Source organism: Strix aluco, unplaced genomic scaffold (genome assembly GCF_031877795.1).
Source record: "Strix aluco isolate bStrAlu1 unplaced genomic scaffold, bStrAlu1.hap1 HAP1_SCAFFOLD_49, whole genome shotgun sequence".
Lineage (NCBI taxonomy): Eukaryota > Metazoa > Chordata > Aves > Strigiformes > Strigidae > Strix > Strix aluco.
Window position 1 is genome coordinate 6,589 of NW_027436512.1, and position 16,325 is coordinate 22,913.

At 43.7% G+C, this 16,325-nt stretch overlaps 1 protein-coding gene across 13 annotated transcripts in view; it reads left to right on the forward strand.

Annotated features, from left to right (window-relative positions):
* Positions 1-828: 828 nt before the first annotated feature.
* The window catches only part of LOC141918929 (ceramide transfer protein-like), a 67,954-nt gene continuing 52,457 nt past the window's right edge, over positions 829-16,325 (forward strand). For 3 of the 13 annotated variants that reach the window (XM_074813871.1, XM_074813869.1, XM_074813875.1), the window contains exons 1-2: positions 832-1,262; positions 9,038-9,154. In XM_074813871.1, coding sequence (XP_074669972.1) covers positions 1,242-1,262; positions 9,038-9,154 — 138 coding nt within the window. In that variant the 5' untranslated portion in view covers positions 832-1,241. Of the gene's footprint in view, positions 1,433-9,037; positions 9,155-11,177; positions 11,275-16,024; positions 16,135-16,325 lie in introns of all 13 variants that reach the window. The other 10 variants (XR_012621843.1, XM_074813874.1, XM_074813878.1 and 7 more) reach the window with 7 other exon arrangements.

Below are 16,325 nucleotides of genomic sequence, written 5' to 3' on the forward strand. Positions count from 1 at the left end.
TCATAAATCCCGCCCCAAGTCCCTCCCCATTGCGCCTGCGCAGTGGCTCCTGGTGGTCTTGGGTGGGGGTCTTCAGGATGAAGATTGAAGATGCCTCCTCTTCCTCTCGTGACTTTTCACCCAATTAGGTCTCTTCAGCATGTCAATTTAGCATTCTTTGAATCCCCGTTCCTTATCTTGGGACTCAGTAGTTGCATCTCCTCCCTTATCTCAAGAGCCCATCCTGCTGAGAGCCCACCCTGCTGAGAGGCCTGCATCTATTTTGTTAAGGTTTCTCACTTCATAACATCAAGGAAAGACAAGACATCCTAGTCTAATGTTTCTACTAGGTTTTTTACTAGGTTTCTACTAGACTTTGGAATTCAAAAAGGGAAACCAAAATTTTGTATTGTGAATTTTGGCTGACCCTAATTCCCCAGGTTTGTGGATCTACTTGGATTTTGTTTCAGGGGAAAAAAAAAATTATTGCAAATTAAGTGAGTTAGAACTTGCCACATCTCTTGGGTTTTCAGTACATTTTGAATAAAATGTATGATAAACAATGAAGTATAATGCTTTCTCTAAGTTGTTCTACCCTGACAGTTAGATCTAGGACAGTTAATGATATTTAAAAAAAAAAAAAACAAACCCCAAAAAAACCCACCAAAAAAACCCCACCAAAAAACCTTGGAAAATTAGAGTAATGATTTTATTTAGTGACTTTAACGTTTATACTTCTAAAGCCAAATGTCTTCAAAAACAACTCGTAGAGAAAAAAGGATCTTTATGCGCTTTTATAATTGCATTTGATGCATGTGGTAAGGGTGGGAACTGCAGAGCAGCCTCTGTGAGGAGAGGCTGGGGCTGCTGTGCACTGGACACAGCCGGTTCCAGCTGGCTGTAGTGGACTCACTGCAGGGCACAGCTGAGCCCCTCAGCCACTGCGGTGGTGCCTCGGTGTAAACAGTTAAGAAAGGGCAAAAACGCTGTGCAGCAGTGCGAGAGAGAGTGAGGAAAAAAGTGTGAGAAACAGCCCTGCAGTGAGAGCAGGAGGAGGTGCTCCATGTGCCGAGGAGAGCACTGCGCAGCAGGAATTTCCCTGCAGCCTGGGGAGAGGACCACACTGGAGCGGATATCCGCACTGCTGCCTGTGGGAGGACCCCACACCGCAGCAGCTGTATATGCATTGAAGGAGGCTGCAGCCTGTGGAGAGCCAATGCTGGAGGAGGTTTATTCTGAAGGACTGCAGCCAGGGAGAAACTATGCTGGAGCAGAGGAAAAATGTGAGGAAAGAGTGGCAGATTTGAAGTGTTATGAACTGACTGCAACCCTCTGTCCCCTTGCACCTGTGTTTTTAGTTTTGTCTTATGTTTCTCACCATCCAGCTCTATTTTTAGTTGGCAATAAATTAAATGAATTTTCACCGAGTCTGGTTTGTCCATGATGGCAATTGGTAAGTGATCTCCCTGTCTTTATCTTCACCCACAGTTTTTCATCTTATCTTCTTCCCCTGTACAGTTGAGGAGGGGGAGTGAGAGAGCAGCTGGTTGGGGGTCTGGCAGCCAGCTAGAGTATACCCACCACAATAATCTAGAGTTGTCATAGATCTAGCTTGTGATTAATGTACTTGTTTGAAAGAATAAGAAGGGACAAGGATTGTTCCTAAGCAGAGGCAGGATTTTGCTGCATGTATTCCAACTTTGGGGAAGGAAGAGATCTCTAAAGGAAAATACAGTGTTGATGCTCGTTCAGAGGAAATAATGTTAAGGGAGGATACAACAAGGAGTAGACCATTTTGAATGAGCAGTGTTCAGGCTGTATTCTGAAAATGAGCAGTGACTCCAGAAAGAAATACACTAACTTGACTAAATACTTTTTAGTATTTAATAGGGCATGAGAGACCATATTTTTAGACCTATCTTGTCTGGTAAAATTCTTACCAAGCATAGTTATTAACTGGTAAAACACAGATAGCTTTTTCCCCTTAAGAGAATTTTGTAAAACCTAAGTAAACCAAAATGCATTACTTTACAAAATGCCTTTTCTAAAGCAATGATTTATCACAATTTTGCAATAGCTCTATTAGAGGAAATAAAACAGGTAGTACTTAATATTTGCTTTCATTGTAAAATTACTTTTATGAATGTAGTTCTCTTGGGAGATCTTATGGCTGTGATTAGTTACTTTTCTGTGGACTGAGTTATATGATGTTCTAGCAGGATGAATGTGAAAATTAGCATTGGAAGTTTCATGGAATATGGCTTAAATATCACTGACTGGAATTTAGAAATTCAAGAATATAGTGAAATATCAAGAACTACATTCAGCGGCTGAACAGGTTTGCACATTTAGCTGTGGGCAAAATCAGTGTGCAGCTATACTAAATTTTTCTTAATCTTGTATTAAAAAAATGACGACTTGGCATCACAAAAGAAAAGCAATAAAAGCTGGTATGTCAAAGCTTCAGTGATAAATAGTTTTGTACTGCTGAATTAGGCGAGCACAATGTCTTCACTTGATTTGTATATGTTATTATATTGTATAACACCTAGTGTATTGTAAGCTGCAGTTATCTTCATAGCAGCATATGGTATTGTTTTAATAACTGTGAACCAGTGGAGCTAGGATAGGTAACAACCTCTGTCACGTTTATGCTAGTGCTGTTCCTGCCCAAGAGAACTAAAGAATGGTGATTCTTGTTTTCTGTAGGCCAGTATCGTTTGTCTTGTGTCTTAGTGCCCTGCTCAGTATTTTCTTAATACAAAAAAAACCCTTCAAAATTTTAAAGTGACTTCACTGTAGGTAGGTGGTGGGGTTTTTTTAGTTCTGCAATGGGAATAGCAGCACAAGCACACTTAATAGTTGTGATGTACAGACTTGAATTGGATCTGCTATGAACTCCCCTGGCTTTCCTCTGTAGAGAAAAGAAGAAATACCATTTAGAGTAGTGAGAGAGTGGTTTAGCAAGCAAAAGTTTCTTCAAGTATTGTTTTTTCCCCCTATGGAGTACTCTTGAAGGTTATGAAGCATATAAAAACACTTAAGCCTCCCTGTGTGATTTGCCTTAAGCACTTGAACCAGTATTTTTCAAGCAGATACCCCCTCTGAAGCTTGTTTCATGAATACCTCAGGCTTGAGAGCTGTATAGCAGGAAGGATTTTTGTGGCAGTGCAGTCAGCTATGACTCATGAGACCTGAGCTGGATACAGACTTCCTCAGTAACTGTGTAGCCAACTAAATGTTTGTGTAAAGTGCTTGTTTAGAATTTAAGAGCTAGTATCAGTTTGTTCTATACAGAGAAATCTGGGACACTTGCAGTTGCCTTTATTTCAGCAGAATTCTCTGCAGGTGCCTTGAAAGAAAGCTTTGGGAGGCATATAGAAAGGATGCTTGGTGATGCTGGAGGCCTATTTCTTGTAGCGTATTCTTGCATGGAATTATGACTTAGCCGTTTTTCTTTGAAACGCTGGCTCTAGAAGAAGCCCTTGGCACATACACAGGCTGCCTCAGCCACAGACTCTTAGTGTCTGCCAAACTCACCTTTGAAAACTATAAAGGTTTTCAGGTGCTCTCATTCACAGTGTCATGTCGGTCTGGGTTTTGTTCCCTGGTGTCCTCTCAATTTGTATATGCTGCTTGAGGCTGCCGAAGGGTAGGGGTGTTAGGAAAAAGCAGCTGAAGTTCTCCAACCTGCTTTAGGTCCTGAGGGTAGATAGTGACTCCTTGCTTTTGGCTTCTCTGTGCGGCTAAAACATTCCCCTTTTTCTTGCCTTGTCTTGCTTGTGAAAGGGCAGTAGGACTCAACACAGGTCCTTAGCTTGTTACACTTGAAAATCGCTGTTTTTCCTGCAACGTCTTGTCAGGCTAAGAACCTATACCATTTTATAATCCCTTCTGAGCACATGAAGGAAAGTGAACACTAGGCTAGAAACTGAACTTCAGATAAAAGGAGATCTAAATGAAATGAAGTGAGATCTACAGGGAGAAAGTAAAGGGAAGAGAAATGGGAAAACATGAAGTATAAGGAGAGGCTCGAACTAGTCTGAGGAGGTTAGAAGAATAAAGGACAGACCTGAGATGCTTTGTGGTCTCTGCCAGATGCAGATACAGAAAACAATAAAAGCATTTATATCGAGAGGGAAACCAAGGAAGTTTGTCCAGAGCTCAGCGGGGAGGAGAATGTAAGAGATATGATACCAATAAATTACGTATTTGTCTGCCAAGTTGTCAATGAAAATGAAATATGAACTCATTCTTGGTTGAGAAAAGGGTTAATCAGCAACAACTTGACTTGTTCTGGGTTAAGAAAAGAACAGGTCACGTGATTCAGATGTTTTATTTGCTCTAGGTAAAATGCATGTTAGAGAACTTGACTTTCACGTTCAGTGAATTCAGGGTTCTTATGGTAGAGCCTGTCTATAAAAAATGTGGAGGAAAAGGAGGGAAATAATAGGTCTGACTTCAGTTGCCAGAAAAATATGGAAAACAGGCAATTAAGTACTATAAAATGGTAAATAGGTAACATGCATTTGTTGAGTAAATCATGTATCTCCTAACTTTCTTTTCAAGCAGTATTTAGCATTGCTAGTGGAGTTTTCTTATCTTTAAGCAACTTGTCTAACAGGACCACCTGTTCAGCTGGCTTTTTTGTAATATGAAATTGCACACTGAACTGAGGATAACCCTAGACCTGATTTTTATGTGGCCTAGTCTCTTAACTATAGGTAATGCAGAAGTGTGCATGCAGTGAATGGCCCAGAAAGGTGTTTTGACATTTTTAGCTAGACCTCAAGCAAAACATTTCCCTTCCTTGTCATAGCAACAGGGCATAGTTTTTCAAATATATTAAAAGTTGTTATGCAAAGAAAGGGAATACATCAACCTGCCTTTGAAAAGGGCAGAGAGTAATGTTCTTAAATCACAATAAAAGATGTTTAGGTTAGAGATGGAGGGAAAAAACTGACAGCAAGGATGGTTGTGCACTGGAATAAGTTGTATATGGAAGTGTGGAATCAGTAGTACTGCAAGCTTTTAAGATTAGTTTTGGTAAGTCTTTCTAACTGCATAGCATGTAATTGCTTTTAACTCCTCCCAAAAAAGGGCTTCAGAGAGAGAGATTGAGCAGAGGAATACTGTCATGGCAGGAAAAACTTTGATAGCCAATTCTTGTACACTTGATTTTTTTGGGTGATTTCTGGGAGAATCTTCCATAGTTGTAGGTGCATATCCCCCACCACGTGGCTAAAGGAGGTCCTGGCAGAGGGATGGCTGGGAACAGGCTTATATTGATGTGGCAGTGTGGTGGTTTGACCTTGGCTAAATGCCAGGTACCCACCAAGTCGCTCTATCACTTCCCCCCCGCTTCCCCCTTTTTTCTCAACAGGGCAAAGAGGAGAAAGAAAATAAGATAGGAAAAGAAAATAACCCTTGTGGGTAAAACAACAGCAGTTTTAATATAAGCAAAGCAAAGGTCCATGCACGGAAGCAAAAAAAGCAAACAGATTTATTCTCTACTTCCCATGAACAGGCGATGTCGGGCCTTCTCAGGAAGCAGGGCTCCCATACGCGGAGGGGTTGCCTCGGAGGACCAAGGGTGACCCCACCCCCTTCCTCCTTTCTCCCAGCTTTATACTGAGCAGCCGTCAGATGGTCTGGAATATCCCTTTGGTCAGTTGGGGTCAGCTGTCCTGGCTGTGTCCCCTCCCAAGACCTTGCCCACCCCGTCCCACTGTGGGGGGGGGAAATGTCAGAAAGAGCCTTGGTGCTGTGTAAGCACCACTCAGCAGTAGCCACACCACCAGGGTGCTATCAACACCCTGCCAGCTCCCAACATCAAACACAGCACCGTGAGGGCTGCTACAGGGGAAAACCAATTCCGGCTCAGCCAGACCCAGTACAGGCAGGCTTGCTACCCTAAAGCAGATAAACATCTTCCTCGTATATAGTAATAATAATGTAGCAAATGCAGTTTGAAAAAGAGGGGCCTGAACTTAGACTTGATGTCCCTTACATCCCTATGTTCTGTGGCTCAGTGAAGGCAAAGTAGCATGCATAATCAGTTTTGGAAGTTGTTTGAATTGAATTAAGTTGAGATGGTCAGGTATTAAGGGAATTGGTAGCTGCAGCTGATTCACTTGATTGTCAGCTTTGTCACTTGCTGGATGTTTTTTTTCTGTGGGAAGCTTAAATTTCTTTAAATTGAATTTAGGTTAAGATGCTTGACCAAATATGTGAAGCTATTAAAAAAGTGAAGCTTCAAGTACTTGTGTTAAACTCTTCCTAGCTCATTTCTTATTTGCTAGTTGGCTTCTGTTGTCCTTTTCTTCCTCCTTAGTATATTTAAACAAGAAAGATTGTGTATTGTTTAAGTAGCTCCTGACTTCCAGATCCTTAGAAAATAATTCTCACTGACATTGAACTGTTGTGCATGATGCCACAAATGAGACTTGCTTTTAGGTTTTCTTTTGTGGAGTGCTTCATGAGTGATCCACAGTTGTCACGTCCCGCTCAGACGAGGGAGACAAGTGACTCAGATTCGCAAATCCCCAATGGAGCAGACAACAAGTCTCCAAGTCCAAACGTTTATTAACTGCCCACAATGTACTAATTGAACACACGATAGTTGGCTAAGTATATAGCAAGTTGTGGCAAGCAATACAATATGCCTTGCATTTCTTAATGGGAAAGGGAAAAGAGGGAGATAGAGGGGATGGGGAAATACAGATCACCGGTCTGGGTTTCTGCGCTGATCCTGCCAGCGAGGGTTCCAGTAGGCACAGGAGGCAGCCGTCTGTTTCACTTGCATCCGTCTTCTTCACTTCACTGCTCTCTCCGGGCCCCCCCCCCCGCCCTTCTTGATTTATACACCCTTTCCTTGGGTCCGTCCCCTAGGTCGACCCACATACCTACGTATCCCATGTTACGGGGAGGGGTGAGGTGTTTCATGGGATGATGTAATTAGCATGATCATGTCAGCCCTCGTTAGCATATTGAGGGGTGTTAACTTTAATATGCATTTTGTGGATAATGAAGCAAAGGTCACTCACCGGACAGATGGCCCTTGAAGTTTTGGCCAGGTGCCCCAGAGCAGAGCCGTCCTGTCTTCACAGGGCTCCCTCCTCCAGCCCCATCTTGTGTTATTGGGGCAGCCTTATCAGCTCCGACCTCCACAGAATGCACCCTGTGACTCATAGTTTTGTCTTGCGAGTGTTTGAGGCATTTCTTCGCTCAGCCTCAACTTTTGCTTTCTCAGGCTGTTTTTCTTAGTTTCTCGCAGGCCTGGTTTCTTGTCTTTCACAGCAGTGCTTTAGTTGTCTGCAAGATGAATGTATCCACAGAGCAGTTCTTGCATTGTAAAGGATGTTAACGTATGTAGTCTTGTCTTTGGCATCAGGAATCAATATTTATGGTCTTTCAGATAGTGTCATTCACCTTAAGCTTAGAGCCTGTTATCTTCCTGTGGTTACTTGTATGTATAACTTTTCTTTGTATTCAAATTCAAAAAGGTGTTCGGCTATACCTGTGTTAAGTTCTGTTAAGAATAGTTTTCAATGAAGGGGAAAAAAAAAAGTTGTGGTTTGTGTTGGATGTTTGCGAAGGAGTAACTTTGAACTGACAGTGTCACAGGGCAGATTTAGATCATTGTGTTGAAACAAAGAGCTTCACTCAACAGCCAGAATTGAGTATAACTGTTCAGCAGGGATTCTTTATTGGCAGCGCTGGGGATCGCTCCACCACAAGTGCTGCACTTACTAACAAAACTCTCTGACTAATATACACAAAAAGCATACATATGCATCAGATTGCTTAGAAAAGGCAGTCTTATGCTAATGGGTTCTCAGAATTCATTTACATAGTCTGAGCATGCGTAGTAAAAAGAGAGTGAGGGTCTTCTCCCCACCTTAGGGGTCCACATAGCCTTCCTCACACTGTCGTTAGTTGAACTTTAGGTTTCCCGTGTCACACATGGTCATGGAGTTACCTCATCCGTCCTTCAGCTCCTGTTTGTTCCAAGGAGGTTAGTTTAGACCAGCTTCCAGTCGCTTATCTTGACACTGGCGTCGTCTTAGACACTTGTTTTCTTTAGGTTCCTGCTATTAGGGATGTACTCAGGGAGTTTTTCAGACTGTCCAAGGCCTGCCTTATCTCCACTAGGCAAGGAGTTACAGGTTTCAAAACATCTTACAAGTGGGTAACTGGGTAACAACTACAGAGGGTAGTTAGAAAAAAGTATAAATGAAATTATATACATTACAGCAAAATACAGGAAAAATAAAAGCTAGTAAAATACAAGTGATGTCTAACGTTAAAACTAAATGTCTTATTTTACAGGTCCCTGTACACTAGCAATTTCAAGTATACTTGTAGCAGCTTCCCTTCAGTTTTGTTCCCTTGTACTTTCCTTACCAGCTTCGCTGTAATGCTAGTAAAAGATTTTTAGTATTTGAGGCATGTGAACTGAAAGTTAGATGCATTTGAGTGGTGATATGGGAAGGGATTGCATGTCGCTCCCAGTTATCTGACAATCCTGTTTTAGTGAAGATAGTTGAGGCAGAGGGTGCCACAGCTTCCTTTAGTTGCCTGCCTGCCTTGTCATTTTGCTATAGTCTGCTTTTATGGTTCTATCCTGGTGCTTTTTGTTACGATATATGTATTTTCATCTAAAATCAATATTGGTAGCAATACCCTTAATTTTGCTTTCCTGCTTTGAATTTTTTTTTAAAAAGGTGTATTTTCCTGGCTGTGTCCGCTGGTTATTTTGTTAAAGGATTTCTTTGGAAGTATGAAGGCTTTGTCAATGTTTGTGTGGAACTCTTTTTGTGACAATTTTGTTTAAGAATGTACTAAATGGTCTTTTCTGTTTCAGAAGACTGGAATTTTTCATTATGGATGTGTATGTTAGCTCATTATTTGAGACAGCTACATAAAAAGGAGCTTAGAATCTAGGATGAATTCAAGGCAATATTGATCAGTTTTTCTAATTACAGTATTTTAGAGTGTGAGATACTGTTGATCATGTTGATAATTCTAGCTATTCTTACACTCTTTTCTTTCACAGCCCCATGACTTTGACGAATGCAGATTTGATATTAGTGTAAACGATAGTGTTTGGTACCTTCGAGCTCAGGACCCAGACCACAGACAACAGTGGGTAGATGCAATAGAACAACACAAGGTATGGGGTTTTTCTGATTTCCTTTCTCACTCCCTCATTAGATCTAGTGGTGCTTGTGGAGAGTTGTAAGCTTCACTGTACAGCCATTAAAGTACTTGTTATAAGTAGATTTCTCAAATTGATGTGAGTCAGAGCCAATCAAAATTCCAATTGTTTACTTAGCAAGCGGCAACAAGCAAAACAGCGCTGGGCGGCCGGGGAGTCCTTGCTCCACCAACGGCGCGCACCCACTTCCCGAGGGTCCGTCTTTTTTATATCCTCCGCCTTCCGGTATCGGGTCTCTCTGAGAGGTGTACTCTGCGTCTGCGCACTTTGCAGCTAGGGGGTCGCTCCATCCGGGTCTTCCTCGCGTCACCAACTCCATGTATTTCCTGCTTTCCTGAGAGTGGCTCACAAAGCTTTTGTTTATATCTTACAGAATATAGACACTACCCCCTTTTTTCTTCTTCTTCTCCCCTTTGTCTTTCTCCCCTTTGTCCTTCTTCCCTTTCTCCCTCTTTTCAGTCTTTTGCATAGTAGGAGTCCTTGCTTCAGCATTTCAACTTAGATAAGCACTTGCAGTCAGTTAGTCGTTACACAGTGTAATAGTTAAGATTAAGCTTAGGCCTACATAGTTTATGGAATAACATGTCACGAGCTCCCAGTATCTTTAATGGAATTTGATGAACAAACAGTTTACTGTCTATCACAGTACTCAAGGTATTTATGACAGAAAAAAGTTACGAGATTGAAGCAGTGTGCTAAATGTTCCAGAGGAATCGATTTGCTTATCCTTCATATATAAGAGTTTAGAGAACTGGGAGCTAACAACTGTGAATCTTTGGGGGGGGGGGGGGGGGGGGGGGGGAAAAGCTTGCATTATGTTTGACTTCTTAATGTTTTTGTCCATCTGTCGCAGATGAAAGTATTAACACGGTAACGATTTAACAGGAATTTTAGATTTATTAATAAATAACAGCAATTGATCATTTCCAAAATAATTTAGAAGATGTTATAAAAATAGCGACTTATTTACAGATTCTAGGATGACAAGATTCACACTTACTTACTTCGTGGTATCCTAATTTATACCTATGTACATGCGCATACACAAACACAAAATGTACAAACACACATACAGAAACAAAAGTATCTGGATCCAGTAGAATGAACACAAAACGTACAAACACAGAGATAAAAGTATTCGTATCCAGTAGAATGAAGTACGTACCCACACACTAATAAACGGAGAAAGAGCGGGTGAAAGAGAAAGGAAAATTTCTCTCCTCTCGAGTTTAGAGCAAATCCTCCCAATGCCTTGGCATTCCTCAACGGGCGATAATCGAGACTCGAGCGGGGGACTTCGCCCTGGCCTTCCGTCTGGAGCAGATGATACCTTAAGGGTTTGGTACCTGAGAGGCGTCCCAGCTCAGGGGAGGTGCTGGTCACAGGCCCGCTGCGATCCAGGAGAGCTCAAAGGGTCTCCCTGGTGGTTGCCATTTATAGGGTCCAAGATAATTGACTTTTGTCAGATACCTTTTGCTCACGCCCAGCTCGAACAACAAAGTATTCTGGTGCCTTCCAGCAGTTGCACAAGAACTTGATGAATGTGCAACTCTGTTATTGTTCCCATTTGACCCCATCCCAGGCACAGGTGTGCCAGGCCCTTAGGAGATGATGGGCTGTTATAACTGCTTCTGAGCAATTGGGAGGGGCAGGAGCCAGGCTCGTTAAGGGGGCACCTTAACGTTAGCAGTCCTTATCTCCACAGATTGGTGTATAGCTCGGGGGAGGTGGGTGGAATCACATGTAGCACCAAGCAGCCCAACAAGGAGGGGCAGGGAGGGGTAAGAATTGCACCACCACACCATCCTCTCTCACTGATTATTTAATTGGCTCTTATCTAGATGTCCTAGATGTTAAACTTGTTAGTCTTAGAGTCCATTCTCCTAGGTTATCATTCTGGTTTTTAGGCTCATTTCTTTAATCACTTGGCTGCTTTTACTGTATTTGATTACTGGCTTTTGTCTCCTTGTCTTTTAAGGCCCTACTGTTCATCAGCATTTTGGTTCAGCTTTCCTGATCTACGTCTTATCTGTTCCAATGAACTGTTACTTCCATTTTACCTAAAGGGCTTGAAGGTCAGGTATTTTTAAAGTATATAGTACACAAAACATGTTATATTTTTAGATACAAGATAGGCACTGCTCCAAGGTGTTGAGCTTAACTACAATACCTAGCACAATGCAACTTCTGCATCTGGGTTATACAAGTAGAATCATAGAATATCACAGCTTGGAAGGGACCCATAAGGATCATCGAGTCCAACTCCCTGTTCCTCCCGGGAATACCTAACATTAAACCATGAGACTAAGAGTAGTCCAGATGCTCCTTGAACTCTGACAGGCTTGGTGCCATCACCACTTTCCTGGGGAGCCTGTTCCAGTGACCCTCTTGGTGAAGAACCTTTTTCCTAATGTCCAATCTGAACTTCCCCTGATGCAGCTTCACACCATTTCCTCGTGTCCTATCACTGGCACTAGTGCAGTGTAGAGTGGGACAATCCCTTCCCTCAACCAGCTAGCTATGCTGTGCCTGATGCACCCCAGAACACGGTTGGCCCTTCTGGCTGCCAGGGCACCCTGTTGACTCATATTCAACTTGCCATCAACCCAAATCCCCAGATCTCTTTCCACGGGGCTGCTCTCCAGCCTCTCGTCCCCCAATTTGCACATATAATCAGGCTTACCCCATCCCAGGTGAAGAATCTGGCACTTGGTCTTGTTAAATTTCATATGCCCAGCATTCTAGTCTATCCAGATCTCTCTGTAAGGCCTCTCTATGTGGGAGATACACACATGCGGATGATCACACAGTGATTATGCAATGCCTACTTTATTATGGTGGACAAGCCTTTTATAATGCAGGTGAAAATCACAAGATACAATCACATGGTATAATTCTTTCTGATTGGACAGTTAGCTTTGCACATGCTCCTTAAGCTCTCTTCTGATTGGCTGAGAACTGCCACCTCGACATTGTACAAACTTCTTCTCTGCCCAGACCCACACCCTGAAGTTGTTTAACTTCCTGGGTTCTTCCTCATTCTTCCAGGGTCATCTCCTCGTCACATCCTCGCCGAAGCTGAGGCTTTGCCAGTCTTGCTCATATGCAGGATTGCTCACATGCCGATTTCCTCGCAGGAAATCCTTTAGAATCCCCACAGATCCCTCTTTTTGTTTTTGAGCAATCCAAACTCCTTGCAAGCCTTTTTGCAACGATTGTCTAACACAAGAAATTAAGCATGGCAAAATAATAGCAAGCACAACAGTCACAATAATTACAATGATTCCTCCTTTTAACAATTCTTTGCTCATGATAAGTTGACCTTGCCAAAAGGCTGTGGTGTTGGTGCCGGGCTGGGTAATTTGAGCAATGGCATTGGCCTGTGAAAATTTCATTTTTGCCCAACTATCGTCTGACACAAACCCAATGAATTCTTGTGGGTCAGAGTAAGTGATTCTCAATAAACATGTTGTGAATGGGTCCGACGGAGTAGCCATCGAAAGGCAGAAGGATTCTTGACCTGTCCCTTTAGCTATAGTTACCCATATGTTTGGTCGGGGAAACGCTACTTTTGCTGGATGAGCATTAATCGCTGTCAGAACCATCACAAGGCTTAGAATCACAAACTTGATCTCCTTTCCAAGGCCGCACCCAGCGAGATGGAGCCCATCTAGTGCCGGTATCTGTAATAACGCAGGCATAGCCTCGACCCGTCATTTTTAGTTCCACAGGTCCTTTCCACTCTCCTATAGCAACATCTTTGTACTGAGCAAAAGCACCATCTCCACACCGGCTTATACCGGATTTCAGACCCATACTTATGTATTACTACTGGTGGTTCCTCCCTGTCACCTGTGAGCTGTAAGTAATTTAACACATACACCGCTTTTGCAAGTGGTTCTGCAGCAGCCCAGACCTCTCCCCCTTTTTGTTTTTGCAAAAGCGCCTTTAAAGTTTTGATGCGCTCTCTCCACGACGGCTTGCCCCGTGGGGGAATGTGGTATAGCTGTGATGTGACGTATACCCCAGAGTTGACAAAAAAACCACCCAAATTTTTGAGAGGTATAGGCTGGTCCATTATCAGTTTCACGGGTCAATTGAACTAATTTCCCATATTCTCAGGCGCATTCCGCCCTACCGCGATGGTAACTTCTCACAGCTTAGTGCTTTTTCGCAGTTCAGTGTTGCAGCTGGCCGCTGTTTTTGCCCGCTACCTTGGCACAACTCAGCAGTTTCTGATCTATCTTCCAAGCCCTGTTCTTCCTAGCTATTGCTCAGAGGCTGTGTAAAGCTACACCTGCAAGACTTATTTTGAGACTTCATCAATTAAGGGTTAGGCAAGCTTCAAAAAACACAGCATACTTAAAATAGTTTCACAGAAGGCTAGAAACAATACAGCAGTTACAGTTACTAGGTAAAAAAGAGTAGGCTAATTTCAGTACCCGTAATTAGGGGATATGACTAAATACTACAAAAATAAACAGTAAGGAAAATACGGAATAGCACACTTACTTAATGGGGTACTAACATTCAGATCCGCAATTGCTGGGGAACCCTGGATGCAGCGAGAATTTAGAGTGCCCTTCCTCGCAAACCGGAAATCCTACGCGATGCGTCCATCCGTAGGTGAGGCATCCAACATCGCTGCAAGCAGGTCCAGCCTCATATATCTAAATCAGCAGGCCAAAATAACTGGCAACTTTCTTTGAGCGGAAACATCTGATTTCATCCTCCTGTTGGGTTCCACCCAGAGCCTGGCCACCACTCAAGGGGGAAAACCAAGGGAGTTTCTAATAAGGTTAAACACTTGAGGTCTTGCTTCTTAATATTGCTAAAGAAAGAAAGTTGAATACACACATCTTATAGCATTTCATCCTTATTAAGAACTACATTTTATCTAAGCTACATCTTTCACTGGTGACTAATAAGCTTCTATATGTCATCAAGGAGTTGCAATTACTGTCAGCATTTTCTCTTAAAAGAGTTGGCAACTGCAGTGTGATTAAGGACTGAGATAGTGTATTTTGTCCTATTGCAGCAGCAAGCATTGCCCATCCATTCTGCTTAAATGATCAGTCGAAGAGATGGCGAACTGCTGGCACAGGGGCATCCACAGCACCCACAGCCGGCTCCTGAGTGTCCACCAAAAGCTGCCTCTCACGCCTCGGGTGTAGTTGCACACAGCTTGCTGGTAACCACCTGTGGGGACTGTGACCTGTGAAGACACAAGCATAACCTCTTCCCCAGGCTAATCAAGGATATGGTCCTTCCCGGTTACCACTTTCCAGGGTTTTTGCTAACACTTGAGCCTTATGACACTTGAAACACTTAGCCCAAACAAACAGGCTGCACCGATGACCCAGCGGGCACTTGGGCGCTCTGTCAGAGAGCTCCACACGCCGCAGCTGCAGCTGGGCTGCATCTCACACCCGCAGAACAATCAGACAAAGAGGTCTCTTACACTCATGTGGTGGTTTGACCTTGGCTAAATGCCAGGTACCCACCAAGTCGCTCTATCACTTCCCCCCCCTTCCCCTTTTTTTTCTCAACAGGGCAAAGAGGGGAAAGAAAATAAGATAGGAAAAAAAAAAACAACCCTTGTGGGTAAAACAAAAGCAGTTTTAATATAAGCAAAGCGAAGCAAAGGTCCGCGCGCAGAAGCAAAAAAGCGCAAACAGATTTATTCTCTACTTCCCATGAACAGGCGATGTCGGGCCTTCTCAGGAAGCAGGGCTCCCATACGCGGAGGGGTTGCCTCGGAGGACCAAGGGTGACCCCACCCCCTTCCTCCTTTCTCCCAGCTTTATACTGAGCAGCCGTCAGATGGTCTGGAATATCCCTTTGGTCAGTTGGGGTCAGCTGTCCTGGTTGTGTCCCCTCCCAAGATCTTGCCCACCCCGTCCCACTGTGGGGGGGGGAAATGTCGGAAAGAGCCTTGGTGCTGTGTAAGCACCACTCAGCAGTAGCCACACCACCAGGGTGCTATCAACACCCTGCCAGCTCCCAACATCAAACACAGCACCATGGGGGCTGCTACAGGGGAAAACCAATTCCGGCTCAGCCAGACCCGGTACAGTCTCCACCCCTTATTCCATACCATTTACGTCACACCCAGGTCCCACATAACACTCATTTATCCATTCCGTAAGCTTTCTTCACTCCTCCAGATGTTCAGTGACTTGGCTCCCATCTGTCAAGATGGATGTTCAGGACAGGAGCAGTATGTTTGACTGTTGGACTCCAGCACCGGCTAGGTTTGGGTCATCATCGCACGTATCTGGTTCACTCTTCGTCGTTCCTACTTCCTCCATCACTTCCTGCAACATACAACTCAGCCCACAGGTTATTTTCCCCCCAAGGTTAAATCTCCTGGAGGCACACACTGAGTAGCCCCATCCTCCCGCATTACCCACCAAGTACATCCAGGTCCCTGAGCAAAAACAATCCCACGAGTGGGCTTGCCTTTTCCCAAGGGAGGAGCAATCCACACTGCCTTCCCCAGCCATTGCCCTGTGGGTACTACAGGGACCTTATCTCCTCCCACCGTATGAAGGGGTTTGGTTTGGGCAGGACCAGGACGGTTAACAGATCCTCTGGTGTTAATTAGCCAAGTGGCTTCTGCTAAATTTATATCCCAGTGCTTCCATCCCCCATTGTCCAATGCTCTCAACATAGTCTTCAACAGTCCATTGTATCTTTCAATCTTTCCAGACACGTGTGGATAATAAGGGATGTGATACACCCACTCAATGCCGTGTTTCTTTGCCCAGGAGTTTATGAGATTATTTCGAAAATGGGTCCCATTGTCTGATTCGATTCTTTCAGGAGTACCATGTCGCCATAAAATTTGCCTTTCAAGACCTAAGATGGTATTTCGGGCAGTGGCATGATTTACAGGGTACGTCTCGAGCCAACCAGTAGTTGCTTCCACCATGGTGAGTATGTAGCGCTTGCCTTGGCGTGTTCGTGGCAATGGTCCAATATAGTCAATTTGCCAGGCCTCGCCATATCGAAAACTCAGCCATCGCCCTCTGTTCCAGGGAGACTTTACTCGTGTGGCTCGCTTGATTGCAGCACATGTTTCGCATTCACGAGTGACCTGTGAGATGGCCTCCATGGTCAGGTC